This window comes from Citrus clementina, unplaced genomic scaffold (assembly GCF_000493195.1).
Source record: "Citrus clementina cultivar Clemenules unplaced genomic scaffold, Citrus_clementina_v1.0 scaffold_7, whole genome shotgun sequence".
Taxonomy (NCBI): Eukaryota; Viridiplantae; Streptophyta; class Magnoliopsida; order Sapindales; family Rutaceae; genus Citrus; species Citrus x clementina.
In genome coordinates this window covers 15,344,980-15,371,704 of record NW_006262075.1, presented here as the reverse complement: position 1 = coordinate 15,371,704, position 26,725 = coordinate 15,344,980, and the positions used below count along the sequence as shown (strand labels likewise).

The 26,725-nt window shown below is 30.6% G+C and overlaps 2 protein-coding genes and 1 long non-coding RNA gene across 4 annotated transcripts; 2 read left to right on the top strand and 1 right to left on the bottom strand.

Moving 5' to 3' along the window:
• Positions 1-197: 197 nt before the first annotated feature.
• Positions 198-8,037, top strand: LOC18037498 (ribulose bisphosphate carboxylase/oxygenase activase, chloroplastic). 2 transcript variants are annotated; one of them, XM_024181336.1, is made up of 12 exons: positions 198-651; positions 1,009-1,094; positions 1,826-1,835; positions 2,928-2,990; positions 3,324-3,437; positions 3,741-3,802; positions 4,627-4,681; positions 4,866-5,067; positions 6,394-6,500; positions 7,249-7,304; positions 7,611-7,703; positions 7,789-8,037. In XM_024181336.1, the coding sequence occupies exons 1-12, from the start codon at positions 333-335 to the stop codon at positions 7,894-7,896; spliced, it is 1,275 nt and encodes a 424-aa protein (XP_024037104.1). In that variant the 5' UTR covers positions 198-332; the 3' UTR covers positions 7,897-8,037. The 2 variants fall into 2 exon arrangements, with proteins under 2 accessions (XP_024037104.1, XP_024037106.1); XM_024181338.1 differs by lacking the exon at positions 2,928-2,990.
• An 8,412-nt stretch (positions 8,038-16,449) lies between these two features.
• LOC18037413 lies at positions 16,450-18,764 on the top strand. The gene is made up of 2 exons (XR_002904717.1): positions 16,450-16,864; positions 18,228-18,764. It is a non-coding gene; the product is annotated as an uncharacterized LOC18037413 (long non-coding RNA).
• Positions 18,765-22,701: 3,937 nt separating this feature from the next.
• LOC18037829 lies at positions 22,702-23,862 on the bottom strand. The gene has a single exon (XM_006427635.2). The coding sequence runs from the start codon at positions 23,860-23,862 to the stop codon at positions 22,702-22,704; it is 1,161 nt and encodes a 386-aa protein (XP_006427698.1).
• Positions 23,863-26,725: the final 2,863 nt, after the last annotated feature.

Genomic DNA, 26,725 nt, shown 5'->3' with positions numbered 1-26,725 from the left:
TAGTGTGTTCATAGAAGATGATAGAATATTCATATTGTGATATGATCAAAAATTTACAAAGAGTTATTCTTATAGAGAGATGTCATGCAGGTTATGCAGATTAGAGGATTTAAAAAACCACTCCTACTTTTTAAGTGTAGAAATTTTTAAATTTAATAAAATTGAATATATATTTCTCCCTCAATTATCCACAATCATTGAGCATGAGCTCATCAACACAACCGTCTCCTTTCACATTCCGTGGCGGCAATTAACTGCCCCCAACAAACAAACCAACGAACAAATCAGAATCCTAAACCAAAACAAAATCAAAATCAAAATCAAAACCAAAAATGGCAATTCTTTTAAACAACATCACTCGCTTCTCTTTCCCTTCACTCTCACCCATCAAAGCCTCACCATTAACTCCTCCACTCTCCATTTCTTGCTCTATCTCCTCAAACAACAATAATATCAATCCCCACAATAATGAATCAAGCCCAAATCCAAAAAAGAAACTATCAGAGCAATCTTCATGGGAAGCTAAGGATTCAGAGGGCAATGACTATCTTTACAAACTCGGCAAAGAAGCTGACAACATGAATATCGCTGTTGGTGCTCGGGCTGGCGTCATTGATCCCCTTTTCGCTGGCAATTTTCTCGGGAAGGACTGTAAGATAACTTGCTTCCTTTCTTTTGACACACACACACACAAAACAAACTCATAGCTTTGTTAGTTCAAATTTGAAATTTTGTTGTTTTTCTTTGATGGGTATTTATACTACATATGTTTACGGAGCACTCATCAGATTATATTTAATGGCTAGTAATTTGCTTTCTTTTTTGATATATCGATTCCTTTTTAGTTCAAATTTGAAATTTCATTGCTTTTTGTTTTCTTTTTAGGGATAACGGATCCTCCCTCTGCTTACACATATAGCTAGTGATCTTATCATATAGTTGCGGTAGATTAAAACTATTAGCATTTCAATTCCATATATGACTTTATTGTTTTTTGTTTTGTTGCAGCGGATATTGTGTTTGATTACCGGCAGAAAGTAACGAGGTCGTTTGAGTATCTTCAAGGAGATTATTACATTGCTCCGGTTTTCATGGCAAGTTTATGCAACTTTAACTGTTTTTAGCTTGTGTGTTTTTTCTAGATTAGCAGAATGTGATTGGATTGTGAGTGCTTTTTGGAAAAGCACTTGAGAATGTTTATCTGGATGAGTATTTCATTGGACCTAGAAAGTTCTCTGTAGAAAATACTTGTTGAGTGCTGTGCTTCTCTTGGAGTGCTTTTTTGAATCCAAAAATGCTATTTGGTTTTGAAATTGATGGCACTCTCATGTGCACTGTTATATTGAAGTTGTGGTTGTGTTCGGATGGAGTTTTATTGTGGTTGTGTTAGGATGGATTTTTATTTTTGGTATAAGTTCAAATTTTATATGATCTGTCTCCACTTTTATTTGCAATTATAAAATTAAAATTAGAATCTGAATTTTTATCAAGTGGTGTCCCAGTTGAACTTGTTAATTGTCTTGGGATTCCTTGGCAAGTTTGCTTTGAAATCAATTGTAACTGAAATCTGAATAGTTTCTCTCAAATTACCGTTGAATTATTTTCAGTAGAGATCCTGATGCTATTGCATATGTGTATTAGTGTTCTGTTGTCCAAATTTCAGCAGTTTATGTTTCTCCTTCACTTGGCAAGAGCTATTGTTGTATGGATTATCATTTGGGATTAACTTTTCTTTTCTTTTTCCTTTTCGTTTATTCTTATACATCCTCTTCCATTTCTCAACATTTATTATCTTTTGTGTTTCCCTTTGTTTTGTTGACAACAGGATAAAGTTGGTAAGTTCTATGAAACTGGGAAGAGGTGAAGAACTGTAATGAATTTTATTAGACAGTAAGAAAAATTGGTAGAAAAGACTTCACTGTATTCACCTTCCTACCTATCTTTGTTATATTTGTTACGTGTTATATCAGTTTTAATACAAGAGTAAACGATTTCTCTCAAATTATGCATGCCCAATAAACAGAATATTTGTGCATTAAACTATATGAGAGGTAATGCCACATTATGTGGTTAAGTACAAGTTGGATATATTTGATTTAGTGCTCTCTGCTTAAGAAAAATGGTAGAACTATGGAGACTTTTGTATGTTTTTCATTTGGTAATAGTAGGATTTGATTGTGGAGGTAAGAAAATATTATTGTGAGGCTGATTTGAGGGGTTTATTGAAAAGCGGGAGGTTGTAGGTTGGTAGAAATTCTATACCATGCAAATTCTTTTTCAACATTGGAGGGTAGTTTAAATTCTTGACTCCAAAATTGATCCATTTTTATCATATTGATTTTCATGGAGGTTATATAAGTTAGTTACTTTCTGGGTATTAATAAAACTGCTTCCTGTTGAGTTATGATTTTATATTCACAAATGCAGAATCAACAATAGTCATTGAAAGTCAAACCACCAGAATTAGGAAGTACTCATAAACTAGGAAGTACTCATTAACTGAGGCAAAGATAAGACATGCATTATGCTTAGGAGTTGCAGGCAATGATTTTGATGAAAATATATGCTAACTGCATACCTGTCAAGTCATTGTCTGGTTTTTACCATTGGACGAAAGTACTTTGTCATCAAATACCATGTGTGTGCGTGTGTGTATTATAGGGTAAACTTAAATTTACCCCTACTTAGAATGACAATCTTTCTTCTTCCCCTCGAAAGTTTGAAAACATCAATTTACACTCACTTACTGATAAGAAGGTAAAAAACCATTATCAACACGTCCCCATTTGCCCGCATCTTCTGAATGAAAATGGGGGCTAAATTTAAGTTTTCATACTTTTGGGGAATAAGTTGAAGGTTATCATTCTGTCTTGGGATGATTACTCACATTATAAAACAGTTCTTTAACATTTTTGCGGCTCATGCAGTGTGCCACATTGTGAAGAACTACATTGCTCATCTTCTCAATGTCAAAGTTCCTTTGATATTAGGTATATGTTCAGAACCATTATTCATCTGGCTGTTAAAACCTTTTTGTTAATGATAGAACATTTTTTTCAATTTTGTATTCGTTGTTAGTTTATATTTTCAACCATTCTTTTTTCACAATCTTTACTTAAAATCTAAGCATATGTTATTTTACCTTTAAAATAGCATGCATGTACTGCAAGAGCAATTTTCATCAAATCAATCTTCAAACTAAGAAAGTTATGCTTGTTCTGACTTCATTATCGAGTAGTTCCAACTCTACAACATCTGTGGATATTAAATTCACCCTCTCAGTTATTTTTGATATTTTCTGAAATATTGGCTTATGTTTAAAGGTATATGGGGAGGAAAAGGGCAAGGAAAATCATTTCAGACTGAATTAATTTTCCAGGCCATGGGCATAGAACCTGTGATTATGTCTGCTGGGGAACTTGAATCTGAAAGAGCTGGTAAGATGGGCTATTAGCATTTCTTTTCTCTCTCTTGGTTTCTTTGAGATAAATGTTGAAAGTAATTTACGAGCAAGCTTTTAAAACTTGTGGCTTTTAACATTCAGTTATTATTTTATGTAGCTGTGGTCATTATCCTTTTTTCTTTATTATTTTCCTTTACAGTGTACAATATTTTCCTTTATTATTATTTTTCTTTTTCTTGCATTTTGTTCCTTTTCTGCATATTAACAGAAGGTTCGGTTTGTTTTATTTGCATGTGCTGGAAACTCATATTGTCTAAATCTTTGTTTACCTCAACAGGAGAACCAGGGAAGCTAATACGGGAACGCTATAGAACAGCTTCTCAAGTGGTCCAGAACCAAGTTAGAAGCTTTTCCATTCTCACTGTTGATATATGTATGTCTAGGGCTATGAATTTTAACATTGTCAATGTGGTTTATTATGCATTGTTTTTATTTTTGGTCTTTATCATTGTATTCTTTCATCATCTATCCATCGGTCTACATATAAAGTTGATTATTGTTTAAGGAGTCTGTCAAGCAACTTCAGAACTCTGTTGTTGATTTTGCAAGTTATAAAACCGTAGATGCTTAATGTAAAGACTGAAGAAACATGAGAGAATAGAAGAGGAAATAACCAAAGGAGAGATATTGTGAGAGAGCTTGCAATCACTTATTTTCAGCTTGCCTCTGTATCAAGAATTATCATCCAGTTCTTGCATGTTTTATTATCCATAAATGGTTTCTCTCTGATATAATTAGGGCTGCACATTGCAATCTGTACAGAAAAGGTGAAAGAGCCATGGTATAAACACTTGTAACCTTTTACTTTAGTCATGGTAGTTCCTGTAGAAAGCCAGTGACACATTTATGGCTTAGAAGTCAATCAACCCAAAAGGGTGAACTCATATTTTACATCCTCATGGTTTCAGAAAACCCTTTTAATGATAAGATTTTGTAAGTGTTTGACAAAGATAGGAGAATGCTGAGCTCCCTTCCAAGTGAATAATGACTTACGCAATGGCACTCTTGTTCATGCCCAAAAATAATATGTTGCTAAAAGTTTTAGTGATGATGATTCAGACAGTACCTATGTTTTATGCAAAAACCTTCTTTGAATGGACTAGTCTTACAATTATTTTGATTCATTGATTGATTTTCTTTATTATTGACTTTGTTTAATGCAGGGCAAGATGAGCTGTCTGATGATCAATGATATAGATGCTGGCCTTGGCAGATTTGGTGAGCTACAAGTTAATATAAAGAATGCTGTATTTATTGTATTCTTGAGGCAGCATCTCTTTTAACATTTCGATTCTGTTTGCTTTCTATCTTTACATACTGGTTCTCATCTTGCTACATGGGCAAGTTTCTTTATTCACTGATTTCATTTTAATGTTGTGCATAATATTCTGTTGTTATTTAGGAAACACTCAAATGACAGTCAACAATCAAATTGTTGTTGGGACTCTGATGAATTTGTCTGATAATCCTACTAGAGTTAGTATTGGACAAGACTGGCGAGAATCGGATATTACGAACAGAATTCCCATCATTTTTACTGGAAATGATTTTTCCACAATTTATGCTCCTTTGATTCGAGATGGAAGAATGGAGAAGTTTTACTGGTAGATGTCTTTTAATCCAATGACTGGCTCCTTTCTTTTCATTTTTCAAGTTTGCCTTTAAAATCTGACTTCTAGGAAACTTATAGCTGGTCACATGTCAGACACCTGTTGGAACAACACCAATGTCTGTCAAATTGTAGCCTAATTTTGACAGTTTTTGAAGAATGTTTTTCACTTTCTCTCCTTTCTTTGCTTCAGCATATAAAATTACAACATGATATTATAATTTCCCAGGTATGAAGCAAGTTAGGAGTCAGTTTCCATTGTGATTTTCTTGAGGTTTACTGCATTTATCAATTCGTCTTAGAAATTTAGGCAGTACCTAGATATGCATGATGGATATTGTTATTGTCCCAAAACATTTTCTGAGTTCATCTATGGATTGATTGTCCTGAATTGCTGTTAAGGATAGCTGAACGTACATCTAGAAGGTGAAATTGACTTCCATGATAATGATGAAATTGTTCAAGGTGGGACCTAGTTACTGTACTGCTTCTGCTAAAGGCAAGACATGTCGAAGAATCAGATACACAATTAATTTATCTATAACTCTGCTGTTATGCTTTTCATCAATTATTGCTTGGCATCATCTCCATAACATTATCTGCAACGACTGTTTAATTCTTTTATTCTTCATTCAGTGACCATTGACTTTTCCTCCCTCCTTTACATTTTCTTTTACCTATTTTTAAAAATTAATTAGGGAACCATCTAAGATTAAGAATTTTTAAAGCAGCACCTTGTTTATATTAACAACAATCTCTAATGTATACTAGTACTCTCTGTATATGAGATCTGATTTGCCTCCTTACATATTACAAATAGTCACACACCAGAAACTTAACTTATGGGGAGATCTTAGTGAAATTGGAATTACTTACCCCACAAGTTCATTATATAATTTCTTATTTGTTCCCATTTGCTCTCTAGATTTGGTCAAATTATTACACTTATTAGTCAGTGATGTCAAATGTTTTTATATCCATGAACTTAATGCCGCTAATGATTATCTCGAAAGCTTTTTCAAATGCTGATGGTGAACATGGAATAAGTAACATGACTTCAAAAGGTTCTTAAATTAGTACTGTGATGTGGGTTAAGCGCTATTTTGTAAAATTTCAGAATAGTTGCTTTTGTTGCTTCATCATTGAACAGTTATATTTTGAAGTATTGCATTGTTAATTGGTGTTTGTTTATGATGCTAATATGTTAATTGGCTTATACTTTTCCCCAGTAATGGTATTTTTTTTTTTGTGTTTCTCTTGTGACTCAATTAAAGTAATGGGGCCATCTCATACTTTTCTGAAAATTTTGTTTGTAAAACAGGCAGCCTAATCTTGAAGACATTTTGAATATTGTCCATAGAATGTATGAGAAAGATGGCATAACTAAAGATGAGGTTGGAAGCATTGTGAAGACATTTCCCAATCAAGGTATCTGCTCTGCATGTCCTGGATGACTTCTGTATGACATAATTGAGCATCAGAGAAATTTAATGCCACATTTGAGAAAATTAACAATCTGCCTTTTTATGCTATTGTGGGTTCTTGTGCATGGTATGGTATGTTTAGTGTTAGCTTCCAAAAAAGTTGGTGACTGTAAGACATCTAGATCACAGTGCTTTCAAATCTGTTTTAAACAAGAACAATTTTGGCAATAACAAACCAAACTAAGAGCACATTATGACATATGATCATTGCGCTTCAACCAAGTTATTCTACTCCACCTCTTAGAAAGCAAAGAACTTAGTGATTACTAAAAATTCTTATAAAACTACATTGGCCTTAGTGAGTAAATCCTTTCAGTATTTCTTGGGAAGAATCAGATTCCAAACTCTTTTGAGGTGCAGAATTTTCCTTTTGGACTGTCACTTCGGTGTCTGAAAATCAGATACATGATTTTGAAAATTGATTTGACTCCTATTTGGAAAGTTTGTGTTTAAGATTTTTTATTTATGCAACATCTCTCCCTTAAATTAAAAATCGCTTGACATTGATATTAATGTGATTATATCATATGATATTTTGTATCTCTTTTGCTGCTCTGGTTTGCAAATTCTTTTTTACATTGTTTTTTAATTTGAATTCTTTTTCAATTATATTTATGGACGCTTATCTTTATCTGTATTATCTTGACTGGGGTGGAGGCATTATAACTTTCTAATTTTTCTTGATTTGGTAGCTTTGGATTTTTATGGAGCTCTAAGGTCCCGAACATATGACAGGTCAATTTCTAAGGTAAGCTACTCTTCTGTTTGAAGTGTGTCGATGTCTTGACAACCAGTTAGTACTTTGTCCTTATGCATAAAGGTTCAGGAAGTATTATAGTTATGTACCTGTTGGTACAATTAAAACTTATGCACACACAGGACTATGGGGATACACAAGTTGCTGCAAGTAACAATGGCTTTGTTGAAATTATAAATCACAACTATAGGGCATAAGTTGTGCATGGTTCATCTTTTCAAATAGACTTAAACATTTTTTCTGGTGAGGTTTTAAATGGTGCTTGGTCATTTTCATCTTACGGCTTCTTCGTTACAGTGGATAGATGATATTGGAGGTGTTGAAAATCTTTGCAACAAACTTCTGAAACGAAGAAAGGACAAAGAACTTCCTGTTTTCACTCCTCCTGAGGTAAATTGTTCTCTATGTTATTTCAAAATTCATTTGGTGATTAAAATATTAAAGTTGACATAAATTTTTTCACTTGATCGAACAGCAAACTGTGGAAGCTTTGCTTGAGTCGGGATATTCCCTCCTCCGAGAGCAGCAGCTGATAATGGAGACCAAACTTTCAAAAGAATACATGAAGAACATTGATGACTAGAAAATTAGGATGCTATTTGATATCTTTTAACTCATTTTCAAGTGTCATTCTTCAGTGTCTTGGTAATTTTTTAGATGTTTACATGTAGGGAGCAATAATGGTTTTATTTTCAAGGTACTTGCTATGCCCATTTTTTTTATTGTTTTCTTTTAAATATAGAGGGATGGACAAAGACTAAATCAATTTTTCAATCTGCTATTTTCCCAGTATTCAAACTTAAGTATAAAGCTGTTTAAAAATCAGAGTAAAAAACCTAGGGCAAGGTGCTGTGCATAATGCAACTTTCTCATCTTTGCAACATCTAGACAGCATTTTCAAATTTTGGACTTCTTGAACCACTTTTCACAAACAAGCCTGCCCATCAAAATAATGAACAAGAATCCAAATATAATTATGAAAAAATGGATGCATTTGAATGGAAAATTTTGGCCCCCAATATTATTCTTACTTATCCATTCTTCGTCAAATTGTCTCAGAGTGACACGTGCTATATCCAAATCCATCACAAGATAATAGTACTAACAGTGGATGAAAATTTAAGTGACCTGCATGGGAGTTTCAAAGATGATTGATAAATGGCAAAGAAAAAGTGATTGATAAATGGATTCAAAGAAAAAGTGGCAAATTTTGTTCTAATAATTCTAGAATATGGAGATAGATAATATTTTAATAAGACACCATTGATATATAATATCTTGTGTGCATGTCCTGTCTCTTTCCTTCTTTATTCTTAAATTTATTCCATGTTATCTTTTACCTTATCATTTTTACCACCCAATTTTGAATGGTTGAAATTCTCTTTGATGAGATGCTTTTAATATTACATTTAATTACCCTATAAGGTATCTTAGTTTGAAAATCTGTTGTAATGAAAAGAGACTTATCCTCAATAAAGATAAAACACACTTCATAATACACATAGACTTGAACATTATTTTTATTCTAGACTAAGATAAGTTTCATGTTATCATGATTCAGAAAAGTAAGTTTAATCTTACTTTGGATGTGTTATCAAGCATGCATAATGTAACCATCCTCGTCTGTGATAGGCCAACTTGAAAATTTACTCTAATAAAGAGAGATTTACCCACAAATAAAGGAAAAAAAAATATAATTCATAAAACACATAGATGGACTCGAATATTCTAGACGTAGGACAACTTTCATGTTATCATAGCTGAGAAAGTAAATTTAATCTTATTTTTGGATGTGTTTTCAAACATGCATAATGATGTGAACTTTTCTAACCATCCTTGTTTGTGATATGGACAAATCTTGAAAATGAAGTGATTGATGATATTCATAATATTCTCTCACATTATCAAGTTCAACAATTAATCAAAATAATCCATATTTAATGGAATCCAATGCTAGCGCTTTACTTGAAATCATTTTTTGAAGTTTTCTACTTTCATCCATGTCAATGTCACTTTAAAAAACGACACAAAAATTATCTATCAACGCAAGCTTTTACGAAATGCAATCCATTGTGTGAAGTGGAATCAAAGAATGCAGCTAAGTTGAAAATGCTTAATCCATAAGGATAAGCACTGATGTTCCTATTGGTCTTTGAATAAAAGCATTTACTAGTGATGAAAAAGAATTATGCTCATGATATTGTAAAGGAGAACACAAGTGATTCTTGTAAATTAATAGTGGGATTTTGCATAAGCCTAGCGTCTAGTTTTGGTCCCATATGATGTGGTTCAGGTTGCTGTTCTGTTTGTTAATTAATTCTTTAATTAATGTACCTTCAAAATTAAGAAAATGGTTGATTGTGAATTGTGATATAAAGGCATATATCTCTTTTAGTTAGCATACAAATCTTTGATGGCTTGATGCTATCTTCTTACTTTCATAAAAAGCAAAGGATTCTCTTTCTCTCATTTTTTTCTAATGACATTAATAATTATATCCAAGGAGAACACCTTATTAGAAAAAGATCATAATGATGTTAACATTGACTCCATTTGCAGTCAAATATTCAAAAACATTTGATAATGATTCTTTAATTACCATCTTCCATTCGTTTGTTTGGGTTGCAAAACGATTCGTTGCTTAAAATTCTGTAATTGATTTCTGTTAATCCTCTATTATATATGATCCCTTCACTATCTTTTATTCCGTTAGCTAAATGACTGCAACATTCTGATGTATAATATAATTAAGTATCCATCGAAAGACATTGTCTAATTACAATAGTTGTAATTAGATAATGAGGATTATTCCCCTATCATATTGAGAAATTGAGCGAAATCTCCCTTATTTTTTTAAAATAGGTTTAATGCTGTTAATATTATATAGTATTTTTACCATTCTATCTTTAGTCTTGAAGTTAGCCATAAGATTAAAATATTTTGAAAATGTAAATTATGCAGAATGACATATACACTTAAGGATACGAAGTCAATAGCCAATGCAACAAGGACTTTAATACCCACTACAACAAGGTAAGCCGTAATTTTTTGGAATTATTTAATTATCTTTTTGTAAAGTTCAAACATGAATATTGTAATGGACACATATGGCTAAATTTTATTGCGATTTTATATATGAGCATATTATATTTGGTTTTCACTTTATATATAACTATAATTTATGGTGGAGCTCTAGTGGTCACATATGGTCAACTGTTATTGTAATTTAAATGATTATTTTATATAACTATTAGGGGTACTTACGATATTTTTTTCAAGAAACTTGTAATTTTTCTCCATAATTTATAATTTTTTTATAACTAATTTAATCATTTAGGGTAAATTTTTGTTATTGACCACAAAATTTTTATTACATTTTTAAATTTTTATTCGTTTACTCAACTATTGTATGTATTAAATAATAGATTGAATTATCAATAAGCGCGTAGATCAGCTAGTAATGAGTTATTCTAACTTAATCAAGGTTGAATTATCAATATGATTTTTGAATACTAGATAGTTTAATATACCGAAAAGATAATAGAATGAATTGAACTTAAGCGCATGTTATGTGCTTGTGTGTACTATCAGTACTTATTTATATACAGAATGAAGCCAATTCAATGACTTTTGCTCATTATATTCAATAAAGAAAAGATTACCAACATTTTTCTAAACATACAAGCCAATATTTTGTGAATATTGGTCAAGTTGAGTGGCATTCTGCTTTAATTGGCAAGAGGTCAAAAACGAATAAACAAAAAATAGAATTAAATGGTTTGAATTCGATGATCACTTTACCAAAGAAATTAAAGGTTAATACTAGTGGTCGTGCACCTTTGATGGTGTTTATTTGATAAGAGTTAATGTCCAATGAATATGATGTCAATGAGTGTATTGTCATAACCCATATCATATTGTGATCTCAAAATGTTTGGTAAATGTTTACACCATTTTTTTTTCCATTTTTTAAGAAAAAGAAAAAGGTTGAGTAACGATTCGAATCCAAGATCTTAATTGTTATGTCATAATAAATAATTAACTATTTGACTTAAAAATTTAAGCTATTGGGTAAAAATTTAGTAGTTAGTTTTAAAATTGAATTTAATAATTAAAATGTTCTAAGTCACATAAGAAGTGTGGTAGTTATCATTATTTATTTCAAAGTGCATATTGATATACGTATTGGTCCGTACAATAATTGCACGAATTTAGTTTAGTGTTATCATAATATGATATTATGTGACAATATCGTCTATCACACCACAAACAACATCACCTTATAAAAATTCTCAAATTTCATTATGAATCCATAGATTTGAAATTAATTTGTCACGATTGAATTCGACAAAGCCAGAAGCATATGTACCAAAACAAAAATTTAATGTGTCAACTTCGAGATCAAATAATATTGGAGCACGTATGAAAACCAATATTGATAAATAAATGATAACAATAACTTCCCCAACGGCCATATGTGATGGATGAATTGGTGGTGAGAAAGCTTTGAGACTCGAAAAAGTATTGTAAAAGTGACCAAAATCATCTAAAACCGATTACCCACCACCCCTAGCTTTTTTAATGCTGATGTTGACCAATCATATCCTAACACTTGCCCACCCTAGTCATCCTCCATTGTCAACCCTCAAACTATCTGCAAAACCAAACTTGTTTGTCTTTTAATAAATTTGAATGCATTTAAAATTTTTTCCATAATGAATCTTTGTATTTATTTTTTCTAAATAAAACCTTATCTTTCTTTGTTAATATTATTTATAAAGATTATATTTCATTGAGATGCGAAAGAATATGTGTGTGTATATATATTCAGATTTTTATATTTAGTTTTATTAAAATTTCAATTAAAATTAAATACATTTAGGGTTTGTTTGTTCAACATTGAAGTATGAAAGTTTATTAATTTCAGACTTTTTTAAAATTTACTTGTTTGTTTTTTTGTAATCTATATTTAATTTATAGACATTCACATCTGAATAACAAAAGTAATTTTTTTATAACTTCTATCTGAATGGAAAAATATATGAATGAAAAGTAAATTTATTTCCCAAAAATATCTCTATTAAATGTGTATATTTCATAAGCTATAAAACCTAATTTTTTTTTGTTTTGACTTATAAGAAAATAAGTTTCAAATAAGTATGTTTAAGTTTTTTTAATCTATAAAAACAAAAAAATATATTACTTATATTGAAATATTTTTAAAAAAGTCATTTATATATATTTGTATTACGACCGATTCACGTTTTAGCCAAATTCAAACTTATGAGATTTCGTATAAAAAAAAAAAAAAGTAAACGTCTTAAACTTTATGTAAAATAATTTTAACCTCTAGAATTTACACCCACGTATTAAAATAAAAACTTAATACTATCGAACATAAAAGGCTTGAATCTCTTAATGTTTGTTATATCGACTACAACTATCATCGAGGCAGGTTCTAATCGACAAAATTTTTACTAGGTTTGAAGTTCCAACGGATGCAATAATTTTTGTGAATTTGTATATTACTATATATAATGTAATATTAAAAAAAAAAGTGTCTTGTCAATCAAATCGACAATTATCTATTCCATCCTAATTGAATTTGATGATTTTGACATATTGGATTGGATCCAAAGATTGATATTAGATTGAATTATTCGATTCACAATAAGTTTAACCAAATCCATTAGTTATGAACTCATATCTAGGCAATAATTTTTAACTTTCTAAGTATTTTGTGGGAGATTCAATATAAATAAATTTTTTTTAAAAAAAAAGACTATTATTTACGATGGAAATGTAAACCTATTTAAAAAAATATTAGGTCACATCCACAGTCTATGAAGCGGTAAAGATTCAAATGGATAAAAAAAAAAAAAACTTTTCTTTTCTCAATTGCCTAATCATCAAATATTCTTTTTAATATTAATCACTCTTCATCATATAATGAGGATCCTTCGCTATCATGCAAGTTGAAATATTATAAGTTGAAATATTATGACTCACTATATATGCGAAACTAAACTATCAACCTCAAATTCTTTCCTTTCACATTTCAAAAACCTATCATTTTTATCCACTCATGAGGAATTGGTACAATCATTCAATTTTTCTTTCTAGCATATGAAAGAAACCTTTCGGAAAAGATAGCCTCAAATTTCTAAAGATATGTTATGATGATTGTGATGCAACACAAGGTTGCAAATCAAAATGAAAGTCCCCGTAATTTTTCTTGTTTTCATACATTTTTTTTTTAAATAATTTGACCGAAATAGGTTAAATTGAAACAAAATAATCATTAATGATCACTTCAATTTACTAGAGATATTAATATATTCACATTCTACCTTTTTAATTTAGCTCGAGCAGGAGTATTAAAAGCTTTTTTTCCTAAAGATTCTCTAAAGAACGAATGTATTAATGAAAATCAAACTTTGAAATGTAAAAATGTTATAAGCGTCTACCTATTGTGAATATGTTTCGCACTCTAGATGTAAATCCTTTATTTTAAGTAAAATTTGAAATTCCGCACCCATTATGTGTCGAAATTAAAAAAATAAAATATTGTTGGAACTGAGTCTAACGGTCTAAGTGTGAGATCTTTCATTAAGAGATTTACAAACATCTAATTTATCGAAGTCTTGCAAGTAAATTAAGAAGAAACCCTTCTCAAAAAAAAAAAAAAAAAATTAAGAAGAAACCTAAAAAAGAAACCGACATAAACAAGTAACAATTTAAAAACTTTTTTATGGAAAGAATGAATAATAATTAAGGTACGGGATGAAAGTGGGAAAATTTTAAACAAGAGACACAAATTTGTTTGTGTGGGTCCACTTGGTCCAAGCAGTTCGAAGATTTTTTTCTTTCAGTTTGAGTAGGTTAGGTAGAAGCAATGGCTTGTCAGATTACACGTGCCACAAGGTCATTGCGCGGGCCATGGCCATGATCTATATTTTGACCCCACTAGATATTCTCCAGTACACGTGTTTAATGACACGTAATTATTAATATCGTATTGCTTGTTAAAATTACTTTATGATTAAGAAAGAAACTTTACTTGTTTTACAAGATGCTTATAGATTCGTCTACACCATGAATGCAAAATTTCTCCTTTAATGTAACGTAAAGTAAATATATCAATCTTATATATATATATAAAAGCTGAGATATTCAAACTGTATTATAGTTAAATTAGTTTAAATTAATTATTTATTAGTATCTTGCGTTTGTTTCGTTACATCAATATCATTTAATAGCTTACTTAAATCCCCTTTAATTCAAAAAATGAGATTACATTAAAAACTGATTGGGTTGCCCAAGGAGTGCTAATTATATATATGTCTCTATAAAGTACAAAATCAGTAAAATATCTTCATTTCTCCTCATTTTTTAACAAAGAATTGACGATGTATTATTGTATTTGTTTATGATTTTCGAAATTAAAAGGAGAAATGGTGAAAAGACGAAAGCACCCACAATGAAAAGCAAACATGGCGTTTAGTGATTGGTCAAAATGCCTATCTAAAAGATCAGCAGAAAGCATCCAGCTTTTCTGTTCACACTATATTCGCTTGTTAATTAAATTTAAATTAACCACGAGGATCACGACCTTTGCCGACACTATATTGTTTTATGGCCAATAGAAAAATTATGCATAGAGAAAAAAAAATAAAAAAATAAAAGATAAAAGAAATGTCTTTTGAAGATAATTGCTTAATGAAACTTTGTGAATTTAAAATACAACTATGTTTGGTTATTTTGTAGAAATATATTAGATGAATTCATTGCATAATAATTCATTACACCCGTAATATTTAGGGTAATATTATATTGATGGATAATTTTATGTGGTTTTCTTTTGTAATATCACCAACCAATAGTATTGTAACACTTTGTATTAATTGATATAATAATTAATTTGTGACTGTCAAATCATGTTAAGTATTAATATTTAATTGATTTAATAGTAGCAAATGAATTATCATATCAGTTGAGAATCAACGTATGAGAATGAGCGTATAATAACTGATAGCATGACAATAAAAGAAAATTTTACACTTTATTTGAGCATTATAAAAACTCAAGAGCCCCAAACGTTATTTTCTCACTTAACAATACAAACTCAAGGTGTCATAATTTGAATGAAGATGTAGCATAGTACAAATGAAATAAATAAAACAAAAATAGAAAAAGAGATTCGTAATATTTTAATATAAATATTTAAAAGTATACTCAGTTCGTTATATGTTAAAATATCTAAATTATGCTATGATATGTGAGTTGTGGTAAATTTTTTATTTTTAAATATTTCTAAATTACAAGGTAATTAGGAAGAAAAAAGTTATCACTTAACTAACTTTGGTAAAAAAATAAAAAATAAAAATGCATTTATAGTGTGATTAATGTCCATAAATTCCCTCAAACTAAAAAAAAAAGGTGAATTTTAAATTAGGTTTTTTTTATAATAACTTAACCTAAGAATTCAAAAATTTTCAAACAGTCAAACCGGCCCGGCGGCCACCACCAAAAAAGCATCTACTTGTACTTTTTTGAAATCAAAATCCGACATATTGATGGCCCTCAAAAGTCAAATTGCTCATAACCATTAAAAAAATAAAAATAAATTATTAAATTAATCACCATAATTCAAAAAAGCCAATCTTTACTCTCAAACAACAAAAGCAATACCCACTCACAATACACCACGTGTTCCCTTTCCCTAATTTAATATTCATTTGTCTTTATGCGTGCGTATTGCTTTCCATTTCTTCATTCATATAAATAATAAAAATACGAAAAAGAAAAACTCAAATATCGCTGCTACATCTATTTTTCTTTTATCTTTTTGTGGGGGCTAAATTTCTATTTTTATGTTATTCAAAGTTCAATAATAAATCTTGTTAACCTTTCTCATTCACCAACAATTAAAAAATAAAAAAACAAGAAGAAGCTTCTATGAATATATGATAATATACTCGAATTAAAAAAAAGGAAATTATTGTATTCCCATATTCTAATTAATTAATTGATTTCAAATGCCATAAAAATCAATTTAAAAAATAAAAAAATAAAAAAAACAGTATGCAAGCACGTGTCGGTGGCGGGCTTTTGATAACGAGTTATAACAGACACACAAAGACGGGAACAACACAAGCGAAGGCAACAACAATATAGCCACAGCTTCTTCAGAGCAACAAACTCAAAAACAAAATTTTTCCAATAAAATAAATAAAAAAATTAAATTAATATCAATCGAAAGATCAAAATAATTTCTCCGTTTGATCTTTCTTTGAAACCCTTTTGAGCAAACAGGGCAGCGGTGGCTGTGGCGGCGGCGGCGGCACTGGCGGGTGTTAGAATTATAGGCAGTGCAAACAAGTACAATAGTAACAGTAACAGTAACAGTAGCAATAATAATAAGAAGAAGAAGAAAGTGGAGAGGAAAGCTAAAGTGAAAGAGAGATTCATGGAGCTGTGGAACAAGATGATCTTTCCTGTTAGAAGAGTCTGGGTTGCTGTTTCTTCTCGTGTTAAAGCTCGCAAAAACGGTGAGTTTTGATCTTCATCATCACTTTGCTTTCTTGTTTCTTTTTTCATATTTTTTTCCCTCTTAATGATTTTTCTGTGTTTATGTGAGGCAGAATAGAAGAAGTATATTGCACGCTCTTTTCTTGATTTTGCTTCATTCATGTGTATATGTATATTTTTTCATTTTTCTTATGAAAATGGTTATTTTTTTAAGCCTCATTTAACCACATAATGATGATTTAATTAAGTTATGTGTTTTTCTTTTTAATTTACTTCTATTATCAAACTGTTCCTGACCCTTCTGCAGGAAGAAAGAAAAAAAGAAAAAAAAGGAAAAAGAATTCCATCGTTGTTTGGATTGTTTCTAGCACTTCAATATTTTTTGCTCAACAAAATGGGTTCAAATCCAAAAATTGAAAGTCTATCAAATTTCAATAATAAATTGGTCTGGTCGATGATTTCAATATTTTTTTAATATAAATTTTTTTTTGGTCCTTGTAAATAATTTTTATCATTTGAAGAACAAGACTTTTTGATTTTCCATCATGTTTCAGCTCTATCTCTCAACTGATTTTTTATTTTATTATATTTTAACTATTACTATTATACAATCCAAAACATATTCTCAAAAAGGAAAAAAAATTGTTTAATGATCATTTCAAGGAGTAAGCAATTATTGCACTAGCATTATTGCAAGCAATACTTCCTTAATTCTTTCTATACTAACAAAAGCTACATAGCAAGAAAAGATTCCACTTGCTGGGCTACGTCCGCTAGGCTAAATCCACACAATGACAACAAAAGAATACCAAAATAATAAAACTCTAAATAAAATAATTAGTGTATGATGTTTTAATAACACTTAATTGGAGAATTTTCATTACTTTAAGTCCTTAATAATTGTATTTAATCCACCGACAAGAATACTTTTTCTTGTTTATCGTACTAACAGGAAAGTTTTTTTTTTGGGAAAAAAAAAGAACGAAAAATCCAATTTGGATTCAGATGGATAGCTTCGCCGAAAGGTCAAGCTAGAGTGATAGGATCAACATCTTTTGTAGTGCAGCTTTATACTTAAGTTTATTTAGAAGTAGGATGATAGTAACATCCACTTATACATCAAATTACAACTTTATGTAGATAAATATATAAACCGAAAGAGCTACTTGTCCTGTGGGGACCACTTGGGGCATCAGATACTTGTGCTGAACTCAACAACCTAATGGGATCTTATATCTCAACTACTTTATGATTAATGGTACTTAAGTTTCTTGATTTTCAGTAATTATAGATGATTGCAGCGATGTTTCAAGATTTGCGCATATATGTGAATGGAAAGAATTGCTTACTTGGTGCTCTCTTAATGGTGTTGTTTCTGGGCAGGTGCTGGGATTTTGAAGCTTCGTGATGACGTACAGACTTGTGAATATCAAGATGTTCAGGTGATGTGGGAAATGCTGAGTAGATCAGAATCAGAGATGATAAATCACAATCCTAAGCGGCGGCAAAGACCCTTTTGGAGAGTTTCGGTCTGGTCTAACCATGGTTCGTCAGCATCCTTCTCAGCAAAGCATACCTGAAAAGAGAATGCAGTTTGATGCTATAAGAACAATAATAATAAGGATATGTTGCTGCTTTCCTCCCTGCAACCTGACATGGCTTCATGTTGTTACAACCATTTGAGCTCACATTGCAGTGGCGTGTGTAGAGCTGTTGCAACTGTGTCCAAATCAGTGTACGATTAAATATGTATCAAATTTTCATTTTTGCGTTTTGAATCGCAAAAAGTGATCTGTCAATTTACAGTATCATTTTGTACATAAATGATACTTGGGTACAACCTGCAATCAAGTCATGAATAGCCTTTCTTTCTTTGCTCATGCACATAACTCGCGTGATGGATAAGCAATTGCTGTGTCACCACTGATGTGCTACTTCAAATTTATTAGCCAACTAACCACAATGATTAAACTGCATAGATTTCCGAGTATTTATCAGGGTTGACAACATTCCAAAGGTAGACATCAATCAAATCCAGCAAAGGCATTTCTTAAACGCCCGGGATGCAGGTTATAACGTTACGACGGTACATATTACAAGCATACTTTCAGTAAACATGTGCTAACTACAAAATCTTGGTACTAATATCAATACTCGGATCCATTATCAAGTCAAAATACTCGATCCATAATGAAGTCAACAAAAAATATTTTGTTCTGAGAAATGCAGTAAGAATAAAGCTATGTAAAGTGAAAAAGGATCAAAGCAATTAACACCCAATCCATCGACTAGATCTCTCAAGTAAAAGCAGGATTGGAATACAGTTTTAGATTTCTTTTCAAAATGCTCTGTAGATCTTTTTTCTAAAGTGCTATCCTAGATTTGATGGTAGACAACAAGATCTTATATATCTGAACAATGTCAGTTCTGAGACTGTTAATAGTAGCAAGGAGATACCACACAGAAAGCATCTTTCATTTAATAAAAGCAGAAACATCATGCAATTTAGATGTAAGATAATTGCAATACAGATTCAAAAACGCAATTAAATACTTAAGCCATGAATATTTGCATGTTTCTCAAATTAGAAAGTGTAAAGCTGTGAAGAGCCATGAATTTCGTCATTAATTTGCACACAATAATAGATAACTGTTTGCAATGATAACATAAATATCAAGTAGAAAAAAATGAGAAGCTAGAAAGTATGAAAAGAACAACTCTTCTTCATCACAATAATAGATAACTGTTTGCAATGATAACATAAATATCAAGTAGAAAAAAATGAGAAGCTAGAAAGTATGAAAAGAACAACTCTTCTTCATTTTTCTTTTCACATTGGACAAATTATCTTGCATCAGCCACTACAAACAATTTTTCTTTTTGCAAACTCAGAAAATTCTAATCCAAATAACGATAGTATATGTTTGCTTCCATTAGCATCAAGCATTGAATTTTGCACTACTCTGCTAATGAGAAGACAATCAATAATCTGTTCATAACTCACAAAATTGCCCCTTTCCCTAAAGTTCTCACAAGCACGTGTCAACTGCCAGTGGACATTATTACACAAGTGTGAAGAGACCAAATTTTTTGTGACTCATTAATAGGTTTTCAACAGGATAACTCTGCAATTATACATAATATACAATTTCAACTTTCCTGATCTTAATACTACTCGGCCCCAAACAATGAAGCAATGAGAAATTATTACTTATCTGAAGTGAGACAATCATCCACAAAAAGATACAAGCCTTGAATATAAATTCCGGCACTCTGACTAGGAGGAAACAGAAAGAGAACTTTTGCAAAATTAAAAACATGGGAAGTGAATCAACATTACCTTACGATTATCTTCGATATCTTTGACATAATTAATTCTCTCTCTCCTTGACTACTGCATCAAGAAATCCTGATATCTAAAACTTCAAACAGAAGCAACGAGATGATCACTGAATTTTAACAGTTAAGGTGATGATCCAATTATAAAATATTAGAAGAGTCTGTCATCACAGATTGAACACTGATTACTGCTTAGAAAAGGAAGATAAATCTTAACACTGATAAAGCAGTGAATGAAGCATTTAATTAACTCTGATACTCTCATATATCTCTTATATTTCATGTACTGCATACTTTGCACACAACTTTTTACCATCAAAGAAATGTTCAAGTACCAGTGCAATTTGGAACTATGGGCATGTATAGAATCTCACATAAGCATCAATTGTTCATATTTCCTACAAATAGATTCAAAAGTTAATATTCATCTTTCCTTTTCCGATGAGTAAAAACATTCAGCAAAAGGTATCTAGGACATGCCACCCAAATATTCAAATAAAGCTCTGCACCTGATAATTCAATCACTTCAAAGAACCTCATATTCCAGCCCAACCACACAAGAAAAGCTCACCATAAGGGTTAGTCCCTGTATATAAAAGGAAAGAACTGAAAAGAGTCTTCACGGATTATATTTACGTTTCCAACAGTCTAATTCATGATACTATTGAAAAAAAATATAAAGATCAGCAAATCATTGTGTTAAATACTCAGAAAGAATAAACTTCATAAGTTCTAAAGTACCTTCTCAAAAACCCAAACCAGTGCAGGCAAGACCTTTATGAAGAACAGTTTCAAATGTCTAGGTTACAGCCACAAGCTTTATTGCCTACTTTGATGAGACCTGACAACATGAGAATTGCTCTAATAGAAGTGTCTTCTCTAAACGACATTCTCTCCTGCATTTATTTTCTCTTACTTTTATGTTCCCAGTACAATACAGCAACTTGAATCCCTTCAGATATATGTATTAGCACATGTTGCAATGAGTTTACATCAAGTATAATTTATAAAAGGACAAAAATCAACTGTCAATAAAATTGCTTCTCATCGCAGTCACAGAAACATATAGAACTGATAATCTAGAAAACTACTGCCTCAGAAATTCATGTATCTATATTTGAAGGAGTTTCCTGAAGCAAGCATAACAGGAAAACAGTAAAAAATGCAAACATCTGCACTAAATAAGGGTGAAAGTTGGCTCAACTAGTGAAACCATTTTTAGGGGTGTAAGAGGGCTGGGGGTTCAATCCTGCCCCCGTTAGGGTAGGGGAAGGGATTTGGTTTTAATTCATAGAACAAGAAAGGATATAAAAAATTGAAAATGATTTTTAAAAGAACATCATTTGCACTAATTTACAGAGCTGTAGTTCATTATGAGTAAAAAAAATGAAAGGAATATGAGTATGAATCTGTTCACCTCTGGATTCTATGCAAGCAAACAACATATTGGGATATCCCTCACTGATACAACAACAAATGTTAAACTGGCACAATCTAGATTCATGATGCTGCCAATTCAACAAACTTCTCAGCATTCAAAAATCCACATGGTTGCTAGAATAAGTTCAAGTTTGCAATTACAGTCAATAAGAAATTTTTACCTTGAATGTAGCCCACTAGTTAAAAATGGAGATGGCACAATATCCCCATTAGAAGATGATAAGAATATCACCCTTCTTGCTTATGAAGTAGAACTTAGTTGATGGCCTCCTATGGCCAAACAATTAATTTTCCAAAAGTTTAAAATGTAAGAAGTAGATAATCCACAACAATATCATCCAAAAAATTTAAATGATGTTTCGTCATTCTTAATATGATGCCGAACACAGTGCAGCTTCAAGGAAGTATTATAGCAAGAGCTTGCATCAGTAATCCATGTAGAAATAAATAAATATTAAAATTCACAAATAAACACCCAAACAAATGATACTAATTCTAAAATAGTACACCTTGAATTGACTGTAAAGTTGAAAAGAAAATCAGCAATAATTGTCAATTGGACATAACTTTTTGATATTGAGATCCAAACAAATTCTAAGTTGAAAACAGATACACACAGTAAATTTTACATAATGCAATTTCACATTTCACCTTCCTACTCTGCTAAATAAATTATTCCTGCAAAACTTTTCTAAAACTAATTGTTTCTATAAGTTACAGAAAATGCTAAACATATGCAGTAAGTGAAAGAAAAAATGACAAACTATTCTACGATACAACAAAGCAACCAAACACGGGTCTTCTTTTCTTCTTGTCCCTTTCATTGGTTGCTGTCAAGAGAGGTATTCTAGTATTCAGGAAGACTATGAGCTCTAATGGACATGATCATACTCTGATTTCTGTTCTCCTGGTAAGGAGAGATTTTATCTGGATGGCAGCTGATTGGATTAACAAGGACATGGAAGAGCACCCACTGATTCATTGGCACCCAAGTAACACTGCCACTTTTGAGGACCCTTTCAAACAGTAAGGTCAAATTAATAACATTTAGAAGACATCGAAATTCTCTCCAAACACATTATTCCTCCTGCGAATGTGTACAAATTTTCTCCAGTAGCAATGGCCAGGCTTCTCCAAGCTGCTGTGGTTTCAGCCACATTGCAACCTTGAAATCTAGCAAAGATAATGGGAAGTTGCATCTCTGTTCAGCCACGTCTTTTGAAAGCCTATTGCCATTTTCCACATGAAAGTGATAATCTGGCAAGACACCGTTAACAAGCTTACCATGAGAATGGTGCTTGTGGATTTTGTTCTCCACCAAGTCATGTCCACACCTTGTTCCTACCAATTCAATGGAAGACTTGATTAACCGCTTTAAGTATGCATTTAACCCACTGTTCAACAGATTAACACAGTCCATTGACACGCCTTCAATGCCATGAGCTGTGGCAATCTGCTGCATCTGTTCTTTCAGTGTATCGTTGTCAAGAAGTTCACCACTATCATATGAGCTTAAACATCGACCACTGCTTGCTAAATGCGGTGTTTGGCGGGCCCCACCTACACTAGATGGGCAAAGTGGTATTCCAAGAGGTGCTTTGAGTGAACTTCTAGCAGACAACTTTTTTCCATCTCCAACAACCAATACTTCCCTTTGTTCATTTGTATCTACTGAAATTATACTTTCTGTAGATCTTTTTATGTTAGTAGGGTGCCAAGACATCACTTCGTCATCCTTATTTGCATTGTTTGAGATTACTTGACAATGCTGCACCAGCTTATTTATTCGATGAGAATCCAAATCTCCATTATCAGAAACTACATTATTACCCGTAATTATTGATTGCTGAGAAGAAAATTCCGGCTTCCCATCAGACCCAACAGAGATTCCCGATCTTGTCCCGCAAGGGGATGATAGCAAGCCATTGTCATTCTTCCGATACCCATCACTCATAAACTCAAAACTACCCTCATGTCGAGTTGATCCTGATGGCGGGACTTTCGCACGACAGGCATTTTTCAAAATTGAACGAATTAATTGATTATGAAGTGTAACATTCTCTTTCCCAATAATCTTCAAACAGAACTTATTGAACTCAACCTTGTTTATCTTCAAACTCAATAACTTATTCAAATAATAAAAATACAGCTTCGACTTATCCGGCCCTAGTCTCTTGACCAACTGAGCTTTCAGCTCCACGAGATTGATCCGTGAATGTGGCTGATTTGGCCGTTGCATTTCTCACCAGCAAAAACCCAAATACGACAATTCGGTAAACTACAAAATCCCTCCAACTAAATCATCAATTTTCAACTTTCTCCATTTAGTTTCGAAAAACCAAATTTGCTTTGCATTAGAATTATGCAAACTTGTAACTCTCACAAAACCCATAAAAGGCCAAAACCAAAAACTCTCCAAAATTCAGTCATTTAACAAAACTTGAATTCTCAGTTCAACAGAGCCAAACCCCTCCAGCCATATTTACAACCCCTTTATTTTATTCAAATTATCGAAGCTACAGCAGAAATTTTTACATAAATCACCAAAGCTCAGGGGCAAACTAGCTAATGGGTAATTGCATCAAGGATGGATTTTGATTAACAGAGATTCTAGAGAGAGAAAATGGATGTTCTGACCTGTTTGGAGCTCGAGAAAGTGCAAGAAAATTTTTCTGGGCTCTGATCCTTGCAGCATCTTGTTCTTGCATTGAGCTCGCTCTTTTGCTCTTATTTGCTCTCTCTAGAATTTCTTTTGCGTTTTTTAGTTCATTTTAAAGCCTCTTTGTTCTCAAATTTTCGATATAAAATCTTTGATTGAATGAAAAGATTTTATAGAAACAAACCCTCGTTCTTCACCTTCTTCTTGCGATACTATTTCTCCCTCTCTTGGTCTCTCTTCGTTTTTTGCTTTCTTTATTTATATTGCTCATTTTTGCAGCACAATTAATTCCCTTTTTCGAATAATTGATTTTGATTAAGTGTTTTTTTTTTAATTATTGTACATTTCTCTAAGATTAAATTTTGTGATTACTTATCATTTTGGGTTTCTTTTTTTGTTACAAAATATTACAATTTAGTACTTTCGGTTATTTAAGCTTACTTGACTTATAAAATATTAATTTTATTCTTACTTTAAAGAAAAAAATACATAAATTTTAATTAAATCTAATAATTTTCACCATTGTATCTCAAAAATTTAAATAAAAATTTATATTTGCACATACAAAAAGAAAAAAAGAACTGTAACCTAAGGCTTCTCTACTGTATTTATTAAAACAATTTCGTATTCAATCAAATATCAATTTAACTCTAGTTATTAATTGCCAATTAACGTAAACAAACAAATATACATACATACATACGTGGACATTTTGTGCATTAAATAATAAACTTTATATTTAATTGATAAGATACAAATTTATAATTTATAATTTATAATTTTTATCAATAATTAATAATTAAAATTAAATTATAACATAATTGAATAAAAAACTAGTTACTACAATGATTAATATTTAATTAATAATTAAAATTTTATTGCTAATTAATCATGTTTTTGTTAAAATAAAGATCAAATTGATATTTTATATGTACGGTCAGCTAACGTGAAAATAATAAAATGCAAGATTTTGTAATTCTTTAATAATATTAATTATTTCACAATAACTTAAGTAGTAAAAAGAAAATGCCTATTTTTTTTCACTTTTAAAAATCTTTCGTTTCATTTAAAAAATGTTTGAAGATTTGTAAAATTTAACCATAGCAAACTTTAATTTTAAAACTTTCTTTAAAAAAGTAAATGAGTCATGTTATCCTTACAATGTTGGGAATACAATGAAATTATTACAAAAAGTGTTGATTTATATAATTTTGATAAATTATATAAATTATACAAAAGGAAATGGAACATTGTGGAATCCAATTTGTTTTTCTTTTAAAGACAAAACATAATTTTTTTCAAAAAATAAAAGACACAAATGTGACAGGTAATAAATTGTATTTGTGTATATATTCTATCACTGAACTATTGCCCCGAGTTGCTTTCAATTGATAGTGTGTTTACTTTGATTAAGTGTTATTTATTATCATACATTTCTTTTAATATTAAATTTTGAGATACTTATTATTTTGGGTTTCTTTTTTTTTTTTTTAACTACTTAGGTTGAAATAATAATTAGGTGCAATAAGTATTGCGCCATAATATTTTACTACTGAAAATATTCTAAATTATTACAATTTTCTATTTTTCTTTACTACTTGATAAAAGAAATACATAAATTCAAATTAAACATAATAATCTTCACTATTGTATTTCAAAATAATTAAATAAAAATATATCTGCACGAAATAATCTTAAACCTAAGTTATGTAATGCATTTATTGCAGTGATTTTTCATTCAATTAAATATCAATTTTAATTTTAATTATTAATTATCGATAAAAGTTAACAAACAAAGATAATTAACAAATAAGTATACATATACATGGACATACATTTCGAGTACTAAATAATAAAATTTATATTTAATTGATAAAAATAAATTTATAGTTTTTTAATTTTTTTTAATTTTTATCAATAATTAATAAATTAAATTAAAATTAAATTATAAAAATTATTATTTAGAATAATGATTAATATTTTATTAATAATGAATTTTTTTTGAATGTTTTTCCTTAAAGTAAGAGTGAAATTAGTATTTTATATGTCAACTAATGGCCAGCTAATGAAAAAGTAGTAAAATACAATATTTTATAATTTGTTCAGCAGCAAAACATTAGGGTGTGATACTTATTAAATCTATTTATTATTTCACAGCAACTTAAATAAATATTCAAAAAAAGAAGATAACCTTATTATTTTTTTAATTTTTAAAATTTCTAATTTCTTTAAAAAAATATATAAAGATTTGTAAACTTTAACCATAAAAAAATTTAATTTTAAAACTTTCTTTAAAAAAAATAATAAAATTAAATGTGTGCATCTTAAGACTCCGTTTAGTATAATATTTTAAGTAGAGCTTATTTAAATTTAGGTTTCAGTTGTCAAAGGCAATTTTTATTAAAAATTATAAAATTACGTTAGATAGTCAAATTCTTTTCAA